The following is an 18,674-nucleotide window of genomic DNA, read 5'->3' as shown; positions in this document are numbered from 1 at the left end:
ACTTAATATGAATTGCTTTGAATTGAATATTCATTCAAAGCAGTTCATATTAATCATTTTAAATATTGCCAACTAGTATCATTTAATGTGAGTGGTTTTAAATATTTTGGATTATGAAACTGAAATAAAATTTTCTGTTTAGCTTTTCTCTTCTAGAGATAAAGATGCAATCAAAAATATAAAGTTATGTTGAATTGGAGCATTGGAGTTTTCTAGTAAATCAATAATGGATCATTGCAAAGGTGCAAGAAGCATGTGCTTGGATCCTGAAAGTTAAAAGCTTCAAAGAAATATATTCTGTGAACTTCAGGTACAGATATCTTCATCTACATATTTACAGATTTGTTTTTAAGGAAATGATTGAATGATCAGTATTTTTCTTATTAAGTAATAAATTGATTTGATAATATTATTTAGTACTTAGAACACAGGGACCTCAAAACTAGGTTGCACTTGGGCCCTCCAAATGCTTGATGTACCACTGCAGTAAATATCCAGGCTAATTTTATTTGAAATAAATTACTTGAACCAAGTTACTACATTTATTTCAACGATGGCCAATAGAAAAAGTTCCCAGTAGTAGTAAGAGACTATGTTGAAAAGACAGCATTTGTAATTTCTTTCTATGTATATTTGTGTAGCAATAAAATCAGTTGGATATTTACTGATCAACCATTGTACCTGATAGTGATGACAATATAAAAGTTAAATAATAATTCATAATTTTAAATCATTCATGTAATTATGATCCATTCATTACCATTGTAAAAATCATCTTCTATCATCTTCAATAGACAGAAATAACTTAATTCTCTAAGAATTCTTCAAATTTTAGGTTGAAGAATGAATTAGCAAAAAAGCAATTATTGTACTAAGAATGTATTACTGAATTTAAATTATGACACTTTCATGATATACTGGACTCTCTGCAACAGATTAACAATATGTAGTATGCAATAATCCACTGTAATTCATTAACTTTTATATGTAATTCCTTGAAGGAGACAGAAGAAATAATTGAAAGCCTTTGATTTATAATTTTCCATTTTTATTTATTTTTTTTGGACACTATATATTTTATTATCAGTGTAATGAATTTGAATGAAAGTATTTTAATTCTTTTAACTTAAACAGGAATTAACAAATAATTAATAAACTTAAAACTGGGAAATAACATAAAACTTGAATGTGCTGGGACTTGAAAGTTTTAAAACATTAATATATAAAATTTATGAAATTAATTATTTAACTTACCAAGAAACATAATGAACTGTAAACATGCAACAAACATAGAATGGTCGAAAGGTTGTTTTCATGAAATGATGTTTTTCATTATTATATATGGCAGGTTCTGACGGATTAACAACTGTCAATGAATATTGACTAATACAAATTGTTAGCCATCCAAATACATGTAATACAATAGCTGTTAACTTATTGCTCCACCATTCTTTTAATGTAGGAATATAGAAATATTCCAAACCTGTAGCACATACCACTGCAGAAATTAAGCTGTAGCATATTATATAGAACCAAGTATTTTTTCTTGCAAAAATAAACTGGTATGTTTCAATTCCACAGCAAGATGAAAATTCTACTTCATCATCTTCAAGTAAATGGTTAGTTTTGTTAATCTTAGAAACAACAGAGGTTTCTCTTTGAGCAAAGTAATTAAGGAATTGTATCAACAGAACTAATGCCCCTATTACTGAACCATATATATACATAGCAATTGTAATATTTACTTCTTCATTGTCAACAAATGGTGTAATTAATTCAGCTAAAATCCATGGTATTAAAAACAATACAATATGAATTATATATATATATACAGGAGCCTTGAACCCTAATTTAATTTTTGGCCCACCTAAAAATGTTTGCAACAGACGTCGAACAATGAATGGTCTTTTATATTCACTGATTAATGGAGTACTCATTCTAATTGTAAAACAATCATTTTTTTCTTTTTAAAAAAGATAATTCAAGTAAAGTAAAAATAATAAAAATCTGTTATTTCTTTTTTCAGCATTATAAAATATATCCTGAAAAAAAGAAAAAAATACATGTTATTAAAATTTTTTAAAATAAATTAAAAAAAAAAACAGATTTTTTTAAAAAATTATATTCAATATAATATTTTTATATACATATATTAGGAATATATTTATTTTCAAATGAATTTTTAATCACAATAAATGTTTTTCATGTTTTTGAACATTTGTAAAAATACTAAATTCTATTTATATAAAATCACCTCAATTTACTCAATTAAATATTTCTGATAAAATGATAAGCAAAAAAGATAATAATTTGTTTACTATTTCATCTTTTTGAAAAAAATTTAAGTTAAACCACTTTGTGAATCTTTTCTTCCACAATTCACTAATTCATTTAGAAAATGTTAAAGAATTTCTATCAATCATGAACAATTTGCATTTGAACAAGATAACTATTATTATATACACTCACTGACAAAAAGTTATGCACAAAGAAGGAATCATTGGAATTAAATGAATCTTTATTAATGCAGACATAATAATGATGACAATAAGTATTTACAATATCTTGGAAAAGAAACAACTTCCTGTAAAACAATGGTACAATTTAAAGAAACTTTAATACCTTGTAGGACATCCTCTTGCCTGATAGTGATATGGTCAGGAATGAAGGCACACAGATACTGCATACTATCCTGCAACATATTTGCCCATTCAATGTTGCAATTGATATTTCAGATCCCTCACATTCATAGTCAAAGCTGGAGATTCATCTGGTCCCACAATTGCTTGATAGGCAACAAAACTGGAGATGGGGCAGGCCAAAGACATAGTAATATGATGGAAACAATTCTGGAACACCCTATTTGTATGTGGCTGAACATTATCTTTCTTGAAAGTGGCTGTTTGCAACTTTCCCATAAAAGGCAACAAATACTTTAGGATTTTCTGAATGTATCACTGTGCCATCATTGTCCCATATACCACTACTAAGAGTGACTGACTGTGTCATACAAGATGTGATGATCAACAGTGAAAATGGGATTAAAGTGCTCATCAATGGTCCTCCACACTAAAACATGGTGGTTATCCATTCTCAACCAAGATTTGTCACTAAAGATGGCATGCTACCAGTCTGTAGCAGTCCATACTTCTATGTCTTATTTCTTAGCACCACTTCAAAGAATCCGATGATGTTGGGATGCTATCAGGGCACATAGCAGTCACTGCAGATTCAAATTTGCCTCTACTATTTGCCCATTGATGGTACAAAAAGAAATAGGGTTTTATAAGCAAAGCTTCCACATATCTGTTTAAGGTAGACGATGATGCTATTGTCTGTGCTTGCCTCATGAGCAGATGATCATCTCTCCCAATAGTCTGTCTGGAGTGTCCAAAGCCTAACCACTGTGTATGTGTGCTCTGACATATTTACAGCTCCCAACATCTTGTCAGTCAGCTCAAAACAGCTCAGATAGAAGGAAATTCAACAAAAACAGCCATTCTGCTTCCTTCAGCCCAATGAGCAGCCTTTTTCAAATTCCATCAACTATGTATAATATTTTTGACTGCATCATATAGGCAAGTCTGGTGTGCAATTGGATCACAACTGTAATCATTTACACAGGCATTTGAGACAGCTGTATGCTGAGTTTTGTAGTAATTTTACAATTCTAATTAAAACTTTAACAAAACAATGAAAGAAATTTTTTCTTTAAAAAAACAAAATTATTACCTAAATCCTACTTCTTTATCACAATGGATTTTAGATTTTAACACTAGTTTTCAATATGTTACAACTGCCATATATATTGTTGAACAACAGTATTAATGTTTTAATTATAGAATTATGACAGTATTTACCTCTTAAGGTTGGTTTCATCAATCTTTGTTAAAATATCATTTAATACATCATTTTAGAATAACTCATTAAAAGAATTAATGTTTCATTAGGAAGTTCCATTTCACCAACACTAACTCAATTTCTTCATTTCATAATGGCTTTCTGATGATGTATCAGAAGATATGATTGGTCCCTTAAAAATTTTGTCATAGATCTTTGACATCAAACATCTTCTGTTAGTAGCTAAATGTATGCAATGCGACTGAATCAAAATAAAATGAATAAAAACTTCAAATTATACAAAGGTAGAGTGTTTTTAATGATTTGATTCAAAAATATAAAACTATAACTGTAAATATATGAACTGATTAGTGTTACCATCCGTCTGGTTTTCACCTGGACAGTCTGGGAATTGACTCACTAGAGAGGTTGAGGCAGACGTTTTAAACGTGTAAATGTGTAGGTCGGACATTCGGCGCCGCTTTCCCGTAAGCCTAAAAGTTTGACAATGGTGTTTGGATAGTTGGTGGAATCACGCTCGACATTCCAAACACCATCGTCAAACTTCTAGGCTTACGGGAAAGCGGCACCGAACGTCCGTCCTACACGTTTACACGTTTAAAACGTCTGCCTCAACCTCTCTACTGTCTGGGTGAACTATTAATTTTGTCTGGGAATATCATGCGCAACCTGTCAACCTTTTTTTCTTTTTATTGCTTGTAGGATTTGTATTCATACACATCTCCAATATTTAATAGAGCTAAATCATCTGTAGTTGTTCTTTCTTAATTTAGGTTACTTACGTTACTCCTATCCAAGTCTCCCTAGTCCCTAACTGTAACTGATTTAGAACCGGCATGCACTGCACGTTATTCTTCGCATTGCAAAATGACATTATGCATGCGTCAGGAACTTCTGTTCGAACAAACCTCACCTGCCATCCGGGTCAGTGATTTTGAAAAGTTGGCAACACTAGAACTGATTGTATCAAAATTAAATGAAAAAATGGGAAACTTGTTTATAACTCAAATGTATATGTAATAAAAGATGGATGGTTATATTGCTTTAATTAATTAATTAATGATTCTAAAAGTTAAAAATTACTCTGTATGAATGATAAATAGTTTTACAAAGTCCTAAATTTTCAACATACTCAATATACATATGGTGACCATATTTTTTGGAGGAAAATAAAGGACATATCAAAGAAAGAAAATAAAAAAAAATACCTTATAAAATTCACAAGTTTATACACTATCCGGAACCTGTAACCGGTGTGTGATGCACGTATTCCGTATATCGCTGTTGACAAACGTTTTCGAGCAATCTCTTTGCTCTTCTTCAGGTCAACTGGAATTCCCTGGACAGAGTGTATTCTATTTGTTGGAATCAGGTGTCATTCCGATGAAGTGGGTCCTTTCTGACATGCGCGGTCGTGCGGTGGAGGAGGAAGTTGCGGGTTGGCATCCAACAGTGATTGCCAGGCAGAGTCAGCTCTTCCTTCTGGTTAACGCACGTGGTTAGCTGGCCGGCGTTGTAGATAGCTGTGGCCTCTAGCCACCTGAGATGCTCTTGGTGGGGCATGTTGATGATAACAGTAGCTTTATCAAACTTCAACTTTGTATGGGGGTAACTTGTTCAATATATTATTAAAAATTTTTTTAAACTTTGTGTCAAATTTACAAAATAAAGGACAAAATGCCTATTTTATAAAATAATTAAAGTTAGAGGACAGAGCAGCGAAATAAAGGACTGTCCTCTTAAATAAAGGACGTATGGTCACTGTAAATATACAACAGTTCTACATTAAACTCATAGTAATCCATCTTGATTTTAACTTGAACAGTTAGAAATGTTAACACCTTAAAATTAGATCTTTAACAAGTTAAGCATTTTATTTGCATTAACAAAATTTGTTGAAATAATTTCAATTGTTAAACAAACTTAACAGCTTATTATATTTGTTAACTTGGACTTAAATTATTAATAGGACTGTTAAACTGGTGTTAAGAAATAATGCAAAGTTGAGCTGAAGTTCTTAAAGAAACCAGACTTTCTTTAAAAACTTCAGCTCAATTTTGCATTATTACTTAACACCAGTTTAACAGTCCTATTAATAATTTAAGTCCAAGTTGACAAATAAAATAAGAATTGAAATAAGGACAATAAGGCAATAAAAATTAAACTTAACACCTATTTAACTAAGGTTTAACATCTATGAAATTTTAAAGCAGGTTGGTAAAACTAGCTAACAGTGGTACATTGTACTTTGAACAACTCTACCTTCAAATGTATCAGAATTTGAACACTAACTTTGACAGAAATTTGCTCTGGAGTTAGAATGATGCTTCTACATTCAAACTTTGTGCACAGTGAAAAAATGCACTCCCATGCAACTGTCATCTGTTGTGCAATGAAGTTGTCTCTCACTCTCATGTTATGCCTGTATGTTTTCAGTGATATTTCATTTTATTTTTGGTGTGTTTAGTTAAATATATATTGCATATTATCTGTTAATTTTTAACAATTTCTTCCTGCAATTTTTCTTCAACAGCTTTTGGGTGCCTGATCTGTTTTGTATCTTTTAGTTCAAAATTTACAGAACAGAACTTTTTAATCCACATTTTACATGTTTGAAGTTTAGGAATATCTTCCTCATGCACATTAAATATTTTTTCCCTGTTTGTATTTATGGCATTGTATCCTTTCTAAAACTCATAAAGCATAATATGCCTGATTTGTCTTTTTTTTTTAATCTGAAGCCATTTCAACTTGATTCTATTCAAACAAAATGTGAAGTAAAAAGTTTAAAATAAACTTCTAAACAAAGAATGCAATCTCACATTAACAATAATATATTAAATTTTATGGCTGTTTTAATTAAATCACACATTTGTGTTAAGTAATGACAGCTGTTAAAAATATGCAAAAACTTTCCGTTCAATCCAATATAACCTTTGCTTATTAACCATGGTATCCAAGAAGTATGTGAAAGCAATAATATAATGAAGCCTAAGGAAAAGGTTGTAATATCGATGATTGACATGAAAAAGGAACTTATTGTAAAGTTTAAAAGCAGTGCATGCGTGGCAGATCTGGCAGCCACATGTATATGCCAGATCAATCACCAAAGGGAAGATTTTTAATGTTTTATATATTGAGGAGGATGAGAAATCCCTAAAAAAAGTCACTACCATGAGATTGTTATTTTCTTAGGTGTATAGAAAGAACAAGAAGAAGATACTTTTAATGTATTGTCTTTTTTGAGAAGTTTTTAATTAAAGTTACTTTAGTTCTTTTCTCAAAGCTGTCATTTATAACATAAGACAGTATTTGTTAAATAGTATAATAGAATATATTATTATTATTAGTTTGTTATTATTTCTAAAATTATTTAACAATTTATTAACTTTTTAAAATTTAATACTAAAATTTCCACTACATCGCTAAACCAATAAATATACAGTAAGACCCCGCTTAATGTGGGGGATGCATTCCTAGACGAGAAAGTGCTAAACGAAACAGCATTAAACGAGGTCATTTTAACATAGAGTAAATAGGGATAGATAAATAGGAATAATATAAGGAAACACATGACCAAAAATAAACAAATTTTAATTTAATTTTTATATTAATTTGTATAATAATATATGTTATTTAACACAAACATATGCACACAGAAATGTAAAGTTCATTTTCTGTGACGAAGGTCCTGACTTTTCTGAAATTCATTTTTTGCAATAAAGTCATAAAGTTTCATTTGTTGCTTTTTTCTTTCCTTAAGCAAGTGTCTGTAGCAGAAGATTGCATCCAAAATGCCTCGTTTTGCTTTTGTACTCCTTTCAAAATCTGGATCACTCGCTATAATTTGATCAACAATTTAGGTTATCATTACCAAACTTTTACTAAGGAAATCTGTACAGAAATTTTGCGGGTTCTTCGTTTTCAGAATCTCTATATTCCAGTTCTACATGAATTCCTTCTTCTGCCAGTTCTTGAAGGTCATTATTGGTAAGGCTCTCACCAGAAACCTGCTGTAACTCCTCAATATTTTGCTTGTCTACATCTCCTAGTCCTGCTGTATCAATTAGGTTGAGTTTGGTCAACCTAATAATACAGTGATAGGCTCTTCTCGTTGAGAATTCTTGAATACATTTAGCCATAACTTCTTCTACACTTTGTTTGTGCATTTATCAGTTAATTCTTGCAAAGCGAAGCCGATATTGCCTATGGTATCCATGATGTTATATTTTTTCTAAAATTGCACCAAACATACAGAGATTTAAAGAAAGTGCACCTTTTTGCCACCTTTTTCTGATTGGTTCATGTTCGTAAATAATCATATTTTATACGAATCAATGAAAAAATGATGCGATAATTTGAATCAGTGTAAATTTTAAGTTTTTTCTAGGCTTCGAGCAGACCATGTTATATTGAATCAACATTAAGCGAGGTCTTAATTTTTAAAATATGTGTAATAGGAAATTATCTAATTTCTAACATAACATATTTTAAAAATTTATACACAAAATCTTATAAAAAATTCAAATTGAATTTATAGAATGTAGGTTAAATAAACATCTACGTTATCTGGATGCTTTTATTATTTACTGTTATAGTTTGTGTTCTTACAGAAGAACATCTACTAAAGTAATAAATTTTAAGTTTCAAAACACCTTTCTCTCTTTTTTCTAGCAAATCCTTTAATTAAATCGAATGGCATTTTACTCAACAAATATCAAAAAACAAAATATACAATTGTAATGATATCATATAATTAATTTAATTAAAAAAACAAATCACGATAAAAATTTTTTATTCCATGAACACTATACCAAAAACTAACAGTAGTTAAATATTGAATCAATACTAAATACTGATTAGAGATAAAAAATAATGTATTTAAATTTATCTGATATTTAATTGACCATTATACCACAATATAATATATGTTAACATTGATAAAACAAAATATACTTAATAGAATGTTTTCAGCAGATTTAAAATTAATCTTACTTTGTATTTCTTCATTTTATTTTCATCTCTCAGAAAAAAAAATAAGATATTTGTATCTAGATCAAGAATTAAAATAGCATCTCTTTATTACACAATATTAATATTTATCCTTTTTTTAACAACAGTTATCATTACATTTTTTTTAAATAACAATTATTGATTTGCCATGCCTTACTTCAGAACAAAAGATTCAATTTATTGATCTGTAGCTTTGGAAGTTACTGACAATATATTGAATAAAACAGTTTCTCTTGTCAAATGCTGAATGATTAGATCAACAATAAAATATTTTTATATAAACAAATTCTATGACATTGACTGTTATTTATAGGATAATTATTAGTCTATTTCAATTCATTAATTTTTATATTGCTATTATTACTTAATTTTTCTCAAATTCAGAAAAAATGTTTTATAATATTGCAATAAAATTCAATGAATTGATCATTTATGATTTTTTCAAAATGTTTATAATCATGTAATGGCTCATATTTGACCAATTATTGTTTTTGTTTCAACAGTTTTTCTATCAGAGAGTATTATAATTTAAGTGAGAACAAGATTCAAAAGAAAATAGTAAATATCTGTGTGTTTATATTGATAAAACCTTTTCCATCATAAATTTTTTCCGCATTCTTAACACGTCTACATTCTTCTTACGATTTTCAGATTTATTGGTACTTACTTTCATGTCTGAAGGTACTGTACAATTTCTGGCACTTTCCAAATTGAAACACATCCCACTCCTAGATAAACCTTACTTGTATGCTTAACAAACAGGTCTAAATGTTCTCCTGGTTTTTCCTTTTGCTCACAAAAATTTTGTCGATTTCAACAACCTTCCCAGGTCCACCTATTTTCATTTGGGATAAATTATACAAGGAAATCATCCTAATGTATCGTATGAAATTTGCCCAGTCAACAGCTGTTCGACTACTCATGCCCACAGCCAAATATGCAAATTAGATGCCAAATAAAAGAAAATATAGTTTCCCAAGAATATTTCCCAAATTTATGTTTAAAAGTTATATCAAATGCCTAACTGCTCATCTTGTATTTATAACATATAAAAGAAACAGAATCACGAACCTTTCAATAAATGAATTTACGATGACTATAACAATTCGAACAATCTGCATCTACAGGTTATAAACTATACTTTATGGCAAACTTAACATCTGATGAAATTCTCTTGTCAACATTAATTTCAGGAAAATCCAATTCTAAAAAATGAAAAAAACCCTTGAAGTACACTTTTGTCACAAAAATTGTTGACCTTTAACTAATTCTGCCATTACAACAATAAAAAGAAAATATCAAATATTAACTCCAAAAAATTGTTATGTCGTATTGTACTTTGTAAATGGACTTCTATGATATAGTATCTCCATAACAGGAATGCTTTCCTAAGTGTAACAGTGTCTCTGCCATGCTTAAAAAGGTTAATGCTTTCCTTATTATTGATGCAGCATCACTCTAAAGATCTACAATAGTTCTTAGCTTTTGATTATCAAATATTTTCTGTTTAAGCTTAGCTTCTTCCTAACTTGGGGACATCCCAGACTTGCAGGTGAATTGGGCCAAGATAGTTGTATACTTGCCTTTATGAATTTCATATTCGTGTTCTTTTATTCTAGTTGCCAGCAATCTAGCAATCTATTAGTAGAGCCAATATATGTTAGATATCTGTTGAATCTAAAATTGAATAAAAGTATATTCAGGGGTTGTGCTGCATAGCACCAAAACCACCACTTGGCAATATTTTTATTAAAGTGGTGATAAAAATATAATACGGGTGATTGTAACTGGCAATAAAAATCCTAGTCCATTTGTTTTGACATTCAACATGAAGCTGAATCACAAATCACATGTCAGTAAAAACAGCAAAATGTTGAGCTTCAACAACGTACTGTACAATGAGAGCAGTGTGCTAGTGATTTCATGATGTCATACAGTAAGTTCAGGCAAGTAGAGAACCAAAGGCAGTTTTTTGCAATGCTGCCCAATGTTTCCAGATTGGAAATTTTTTTTATCAACTGAAAGAAAATTTGGGAAATTTTTTGGGACAACTTTTTTCCGCTTTGATCTTTTTTCCAGTAGACTAAAACAAAAATTTTGACATTACAGAACATGTGAAATACTGTTTAAACATTGTAATTAAATGCGTTATTCAGAATTATTCATTAAAAAATTATTCCTATTGCTAACAAGAGGAGGGCCAGATGTTCGGGGTCTCTGATTCAAACAAAACTTAGTGAGCATGTAGCCTTAAACACAAGCAGCTCCTTGTCCAGATAATAAGATCTACTTATTAAATGTTTCCAAAAATTGGCGACAGTTTTTGGTTGCGGAAAATCTCTGATGGCCTTGGCTTTTGATGGCCATGGCTTTACTCCTGATGATGTGATCATGCAGCTGAGAAATGGAACTGCAGATTTTCCGAGGATGCACTTGGATGGGTTTAATTTTAGGCCATGGTCTTGCAAGCAGAGGAACATTTGGTGGAGGTGGTCCATGTGTTCATCTACATCCTTGGACGCAACCATTACATCACTGAAATAGGGGATGCAGAAGTTAAGGCCAAGTAGGACCTGGTGGATGTACCATTAGAAGGTTTGACCAGCGTTTCATAGGCTAAAAGGCATATAGATGTATTCAAACAAGCTGAACGGAGTTGTTATGGCAGTTTTTGGATTGTCCTCGGGGAAGACTGGTATTTGGTGATAGGCACAGGTTAGATCCAGTGTGGAAAAAATGATTTTGCCTTTGAAGAGTTGAGTGCAGTCCTGTATGTGAGGGACAGGATAGCGATCGGGGACGGTTATAGTGTTGAGACAGTGGTAATCACCGCAAGGTTGCCACTGGCCATTTGCCTTTTTAACCACGTGTAATGGGTTGGCCCAGGGGTTTTTGGATGGCTGAATGATGCATTAAGACATAAAGAATTGATATTCTTCATGGGCTGCTTGGAGCATATCTGGTGGTAATCGTCTGGGTTTCAAGAAGACAGGTGGTCCTTTAATTTTGATGTAATGAAAGGTGGTTGACATTTTTTTGGTTTCAGGAGTTATCGACAGATTTGTAATAGTAGTGAACTCGGCCAAAACGTGATGGTAGGAAGAGTTATTAGTCACTGCAGTGATGTTAGTGAGAGTTGTGGGTCGGTTCTGCCGGCAAGCAGGAGACCCAAGCTGCATTACCCCATCAATTAGTCGATTGTTTTTGACATCCACCAGTAGGTTGAATTTAGTTAAGAAGTTGATTCCTATGATGGGTTGGATCATGTTGGTGATTACAAATGGCCATGAAAAACTCCGCTTTAAGTTAAAATTGTGTATTAATAGCTTTGTTCTGTAGGTTGGAATAGGTGTTCCTTGTGGCAAAGAGGACTAGCTTCTCAGGTTTGCCTAAATATGTGTTGGAACTTTTTGGAATCACTGAGATGTTGGCGCCTGTGTCTATAAGGAATTTATATTTCATAGTAGGGTCGGTCATGGTGATTCGGTCAATGTGGTGGGTGTGACTCCTGGCCGTAAGTGCCCGCCCAGTCAGTTTTCCGCTGGTTGAAAGGAGCAAAGGGCTTTGCACTTTTTTGCCTGCGTCCCAAAGATGGCGTGATAGAAACACATGCCATTGTCAGGGCTGTTGTGCCGTTGATTTCGATGTGATTTGCTGCGGCGCCTCATGTTGTTAAAGGGGTATTCAGAACATCTGAAGGAGCAGTGCGGGTTGTTGATTGACATATTAAGGTTCTTGACCTGCTTGGCTAATTCCGCAACTTGGTTCTCCAGGGTGGAGATGGCGACGGGGTCATGTTCGACTGTTGGATATGTGTGGGGGAGACTAATTCCATTATTTTGTCAGCCATGGAGGCCAGTTGTGAAGCTTTTCATTTGATGCAGCTAAAATGGCCTGTATATTGTGGGGTAATCTTGATAGCCAGAGGGATTTTAAGAGGTCTTTGCTAAAATGGTTACCGGCCAAGTCACGCATCTATGTTAATAGGAAGGATGGATGTTGGTCTCCCAGCTCCAACCCTTGAAGAAGCGTTCTGATTTTGAAGGACTTGCTCTCTGAATAGATGTTGATAAGACAAGCCTTTAGAGTAGCAAATTTATTCTGGTCGGGCGGGTTGAGGATTAGATCATGCACCGAATTTAAAATTTAGGGCTCTACAGCCACAACAACGTGTTTAAATTTTGTGTCGTCGACGATTATGTTGGTAATGGAAAATTACACTTCTAGCTGAGTGAACCATAAGCTAGAAAGGTGGGGGGTCTGATTGTGATGCATGCTATATGACAGTGATTATCATTATTTTCTGCCTCAGCCATGGTTTGGGTGTAATTGTGGCAGTATGAAGGCAGGTATAGGTAATTGACGTGTTGCATGCACAGTTTAGCATGTGGCGAGAGGACAAAGAAGGATGGCACATAGAAGCACATGGCGGGAGAACAAAGAAGAATGGCACATGGCGCAAGAACAAAGAAGGATGGCATGTACTATACCTTTCCATATTTTCAACCATCGATGAAAAATATCCATGGTTACACTTTTTGAAGGTCGAGATGAATGAGTAGACAGTTCCAAAAGAGATGAAAGTCCAACGTTTGTATCCAATGTGAATGGATGAAATTGTGACCTTTCGGGTCGGCACCTCCTTAGTGCCCTGTCAGGATTGACACCACCATGTTTAACAGAACACGGAAGCTGAGATGGCGATTACGTCACACCATCGCGCAAGCGGTCCCGTACATGGACAGACGGATTCTTAATGTTAGATCGAGAGACAGCATGTGGAAGAGACTCGGACAACATTTAACAATTAACAGCAGTTTATTTAACAATAAATTGGATAAAGTATTGTCGCAGAGAGAGAGAGTTCACGTACGGTTCCTGTGGTGATAAATACCTTTGGTAATAGATATCCCGGTCAGGTCGTGTTGATTCAAAGAACAAGGTAATAGTTCTTCTTATGGGCTTTTTCAGGATGTATCCAGGGGTGAAATATTTAGTCAAAATGTCCCTTTTGATTTATCCAGGCTCGATCGTGCACTAACACACACACAAAAAAGGTTATCCTATGGGCGACTATTTCTTGGACGACGATTAAATGGGCAACGACTTCTTTCCTCTCTGAGGATTAAAACGGCGACTAACTCTTTTCGGCCGTCTCTGGTGATATTCATGGACGATTTCGGCCATGCAGAGGTTAATAGTTCACAAGAAAGCATCATGTTGCTTTCGAGAAAATGTAACGAGAGACTTTCTCAGGTAGCTAAGACCAACAATTGTTGCGTAACTCGTGCAATGTTACTATTAAAGACTAGTTCTAATATTAGGAATTTCTGCTATCTCACAGAATTTTCATGTCATACTGTAGAGTACAACATGAAAATTCCATCAGGTAGAGGGCACCATAAGATCACGTTCAGGTCACCAGTTTGTAGCGCAACTTTTGTAATGAATTATCTTATGATACAAAACCAGGCTACATACAAAAAACTTAATCTTTAATTTCTTATGTACATGAGATATGATGCTACACTATCGGATGAACATAGAATTGAGAACATGTGAGTACAGAGCGAGGTCCGAATCCAAAAGTGAGGTCATAGGTCAGGTTGTCAGGTCTGTTCAGTTCAGAGTTCCTCCTGGTGGCAACTTTTGGATTTATGATCAAAGCTGTTGCCACAATAGATTTCAAAAATTTGCATATTTAGTGTGAAAGCAAAGTCCTAAAGCTGTATAAAAGTCTTAAAGGCCACTAATTATAAACCTCAGAAGATTTGTCATTAAACAAAATATTTGTTTTTATTGTAATCACATTATTATTATTTTTTTTTCCAATTATACAGATTTTATTATTTTTGTGATAGAGATTAAAAAGTTAAATAAAGTAGAATTTGTAAGCATATTTTTGTTAATTTTTAATTATTCAAATTAAATATTTCATCTGTAATTTAGATTTAATAAATTTCAAATTCAATTTTGACCCATCTTTTGAAAAAGGTTTGCCATCACTGATATAGCCTATCAGAAAAACATTTTTATCAATATCATTCCATTAAAAATCTATTTTGTCCCTTTCCCCTCATATTATCTTGAAAATGCAAGAAGACAAATCATTTAACAATTATTGTAAATCAATAAAAATGACTGAATGATATAAACCATTACTTATATCATTCAATCATTTTTATTGATTTATATGATAACAATTGCTAATAATTCATTATTTATCAAAGGAATTAATAAACGACTTAATGACTTTGGTGACTGTAATATAAAAACAACAACAACAACAACAACAACAACAACAAAAACAATATAATATGAATACTGTTTTACAGTTGCTGACTAATGTAAGAAATTCTCCCAAATGTTTTCAGATCTACCAACCTGTTCACAAAAGAACAGTCTATCTTTAATGAAAAAATTTAGTATTTATTATACAATATATTATGTAATAAATAATAATAAACTTTTATTTAAGGCAGGTAATATTCTCCCAAAGGTAGGTCCAAAAACATTTGGGAGTTTTCTTATATTAGTCAACTTCACTTAAGCAATATCTACAGTACACTGATGATTGCAAACATATTTCATATTGTAGAATTCTTTTTACTATAAAACCTACAGGCTACATGATAGTAAATTCTGTTCATCCAACATAAATTCAAAAACATTTGAAAAATGAGACTACATTTCTTATAGGAAAAATTATATACTCTTTATGAATTATCAAATTCTTTTAAGTGATTTAAATCAAAGTAGAGATCTTAAATATGATAAAATTAACTACATAATAGTAAATTTCAACATATTTGAGCAGTAATAGAAAGGTTGCGGCCAATATTTTCAATGTGAAAACGTGTACATTGGACGTTCAGCGCCGCCTTCCTGTAAGCCTAGAAAATTGACAATGGCATTTGGAACGTCAGTGGAATCATACTCGATGTTCCAAACACCATTGTCAAACTTCTAGGCTTACAGGAATGCAGCGCTGAATGTCTGACATACATGTTTTTGTGTTGAAAACGTCAGCCGCAACCTCACTAATATCGTATGTAAACAGAGTAAAAATTGTTTTACACTATTTTGCAAGCATAATTATAACTCTTCCAGTAGCAATTAAAATTATTCAAAGATTGTAAATCATGTCTATAGTCTTTTACAAAATTGTTTATGAAAAATTTAAAAATTAATAATTTCTATTTTTGTACATAGTTTATAGTAATTGCATCCGTAAGTCAGTACTGTATTAATGAAAATATAAATACTATAAAAGTAAATTACATTTTACAGAAGTCCTGTTTCAAATTTCTTCACAATTAGGTAAATGTGCTTCAAATCCCAGAATATACATTTAATATTAAATATAAATGAAACTAGAAACATACAAAAAAGAATTTAATTCAGAAATATAAAACGTGACTTCTGTAAGATGAAATGTGTAAGAGGCATTGCAATAATATCTTTTTAATTTGCTCGATAGTAACATTATTTACTGTATATTGATTAAATGATTAAATATATTTAAATATTGAGAATAACTCACTTCGTAAATCGAAAAATAATTATTCTTTGATATTCATTCCGATCAATAGTTTCTCACACAAAGATTAATCATTTAATATACAAATATTAAAAGGTGCCATAATAAATGTTAGAATTTTACGTAAGTAATGTTTACACATGTTCACGTAAACATTAAAGACAGCAGAACGCCACCTGTAATTGCTTACATAATAATTTTCAATTAACATAATGAAATAAATTTATCGTATACATTATTTAATTTTATATTACTTAAAAGGAAATTGTATTAAAAAATTTTTCTTCTATAATTATTACACATTTAATATTAATATCCACGAAATCGCAGTCGATTACATCATTTTAAAACTTTATCAAAAAATTTTACAGTTAATTATTCTTTTTTAATACAAAATTTTAATATGTATTAATTATAGAGTTTTATAAAGATTTACAAAATTATTTAAATGTTAAAATAAATTTACGAAAAGACTTCTATAACCACGAGTTTCGATCATAACACCCTCAAGCGATCTTTAAAGGAACTGAAGAAAATGGCGTGGAAGTGGAAGGAAGTCGATTATTTGTCAAAACAACAATATTCCGGAGATTCTAATTTATGCATTCAAATGATGAGACATCGTCTATTGAATGCTAAAAGTTTATATCGAAAAGATCTATTCGCTCATTACGGCTGCGTTAACGCTATAGAATTTTCGGCTAATGGAGAATGGCTGGTGTCTGGTAAGTTATTTACAAAAGGAAATTATTCACCATTGAATTTCATTAATTAGCATATTCAAAGAAAATGATTTGCAATATAAAAACTTCCACTGATTGGATGAAGAACACGGATTACATATTTCTAATTAATTATTTATCAGTCTGACAATAGCAATCATAATATGAAGTTTTTGAATTGATAAATAATAATTACCAGTTAAATGTAGTTAAATTCTAAAATTGCACGTCGTCATCTGCGAAGTGAATAAATGAATTGGAAGTTTAAGCTTATTTTTAGTTCAGAGTTCACCTTGTCTGTATATTTAAATGAGTTTAGTTTTTTTGTATTTCTCTACAATGTATTAATTTTACATGCAAAATTAGAAAATACTTTGGTTTTGAATCATAAGATTTAACATGTAAAATAACTAATCGTAAACCTGTGCTATGACTGTAATGAAGAATAATAACGAAAACAAAATAACATATATATTTGTTACAGTAATTGAAGTGCTATATTTTAGAATTTTATTTTTAAGTATAACACTGTGTATAATGATTATTCAATGGCAGAAGTTAGTTTGTTACTGTATGGTGTATTTACGGTAATATGGATTACCTAAAAGTAGCTCTACTCTTGATGACGTTTGATTAATAAATATTATAATTAAATAACTGTAAAAATGTAGAATTTGAATGGATCTGTAAATTTCTTGTCGAAGATCGAAAATTAATTCATGTAAGATGGTATTTCTATATTCACTTTAATAAATTCTACAAATTAATAATGCTACTAAACAAAAAAAATTTAATGTAGAAGTTTTCTATTTACAGAATTATTATTAGTTAATAGAATTTTGTCATAAAATATTGTATTGTTTCCAAATATTTTATATTTGAATTGATAATGAACTAAGTATGATTCTTGTTGATTTACAATAACATTATAGATAGCATAAAAGAAAATTATCAAAATACTTAATGTTATTTCCTTTTATTTATTAAGATACTATAGAAATAAATACAGAATTTCATACAAGATGAAATAAAAACGAGAACACACACACTTAAAATTTCTTTTTTCTTCTAAGAAAGAAAGAAAGAAAAAAAAATTATTGAATGAAAAGAAAGTCTGAAACATCAGTGGCATGGCAATGAATATTATCAGGATGATATGAATGTAACTAATGATAAAGATTTGCAGATTAACATAATTTTTTTAATAATAATAATCTATCAAAAACAAGTTATAAAATGAAATTAGAACTATTGTTTTTATTAAATATATTTTACTTTTATTATATCTGTTATATATAAATTATTTTCTGTAAATTTATTAAAACAAATCAATTTATTAATTTATTTTAACTTTGAATAAAAAAAAAAAGTTTAAAAAAAATTTATATAAAATATTACTTTCTTTGTTTAAGACATTCGTATTGTTTTTTCTAAATAAATATAATTTATACAATGACTTTGAAAAAATTTAAAGTTACTGACATGAAAATTATCAAAAGCACAATGTAATATATATATATGAATTATCAAATTCTTTT

The 18,674-nt window shown here is 30.9% G+C and overlaps 2 protein-coding genes across 5 annotated transcripts in view; one reads left to right on the top strand and one right to left on the bottom strand.

The window, feature by feature from the left end:
* LOC111620108 (pecanex-like protein 4) overlaps positions 1 to 16,896 on the bottom strand; it is a 34,980-nt gene extending 18,084 nt beyond the window's left edge. For 2 of the 4 annotated variants that reach the window (XM_023361960.1, XM_023361963.1), the window contains exons 1-2: positions 16,418 to 16,579; positions 1,255 to 2,042 (exon numbers count right to left, since the gene is read on the bottom strand). In XM_023361960.1, the coding sequence (XP_023217728.1) occupies positions 1,255 to 1,937 (683 nt within the window). In that variant the 5' untranslated portion in view covers positions 1,938 to 2,042; positions 16,418 to 16,579. Of the gene's footprint in view, positions 1 to 1,254; positions 2,043 to 16,155; positions 16,172 to 16,417; positions 16,580 to 16,880 lie in introns of those variants that run through there. The other 2 variants (XM_023361962.1, XM_023361961.1) reach the window with 2 other exon arrangements.
* The window catches only part of LOC111620110 (DDB1- and CUL4-associated factor 5-like), a 49,840-nt gene continuing 48,009 nt past the window's right edge, over positions 16,844 to 18,674 (top strand). The window contains exon 1 of the mRNA XM_023361964.1: positions 16,844 to 17,139. Within this exon, the coding sequence (XP_023217732.1) occupies positions 16,950 to 17,139 (190 nt within the window). The 5' untranslated portion in view covers positions 16,844 to 16,949. The remainder of the gene's footprint in view (positions 17,140 to 18,674) is intronic.

Source organism: Centruroides sculpturatus, unplaced genomic scaffold (genome assembly GCF_000671375.1).
Source record: "Centruroides sculpturatus isolate CEXI.00-Female unplaced genomic scaffold, Cexi_2.0 scaffold131, whole genome shotgun sequence".
NCBI lineage: Eukaryota > Metazoa > Arthropoda > Arachnida > Scorpiones > Buthidae > Centruroides > Centruroides sculpturatus.
This window is presented reverse-complemented; position numbering and strand designations above follow the sequence as displayed.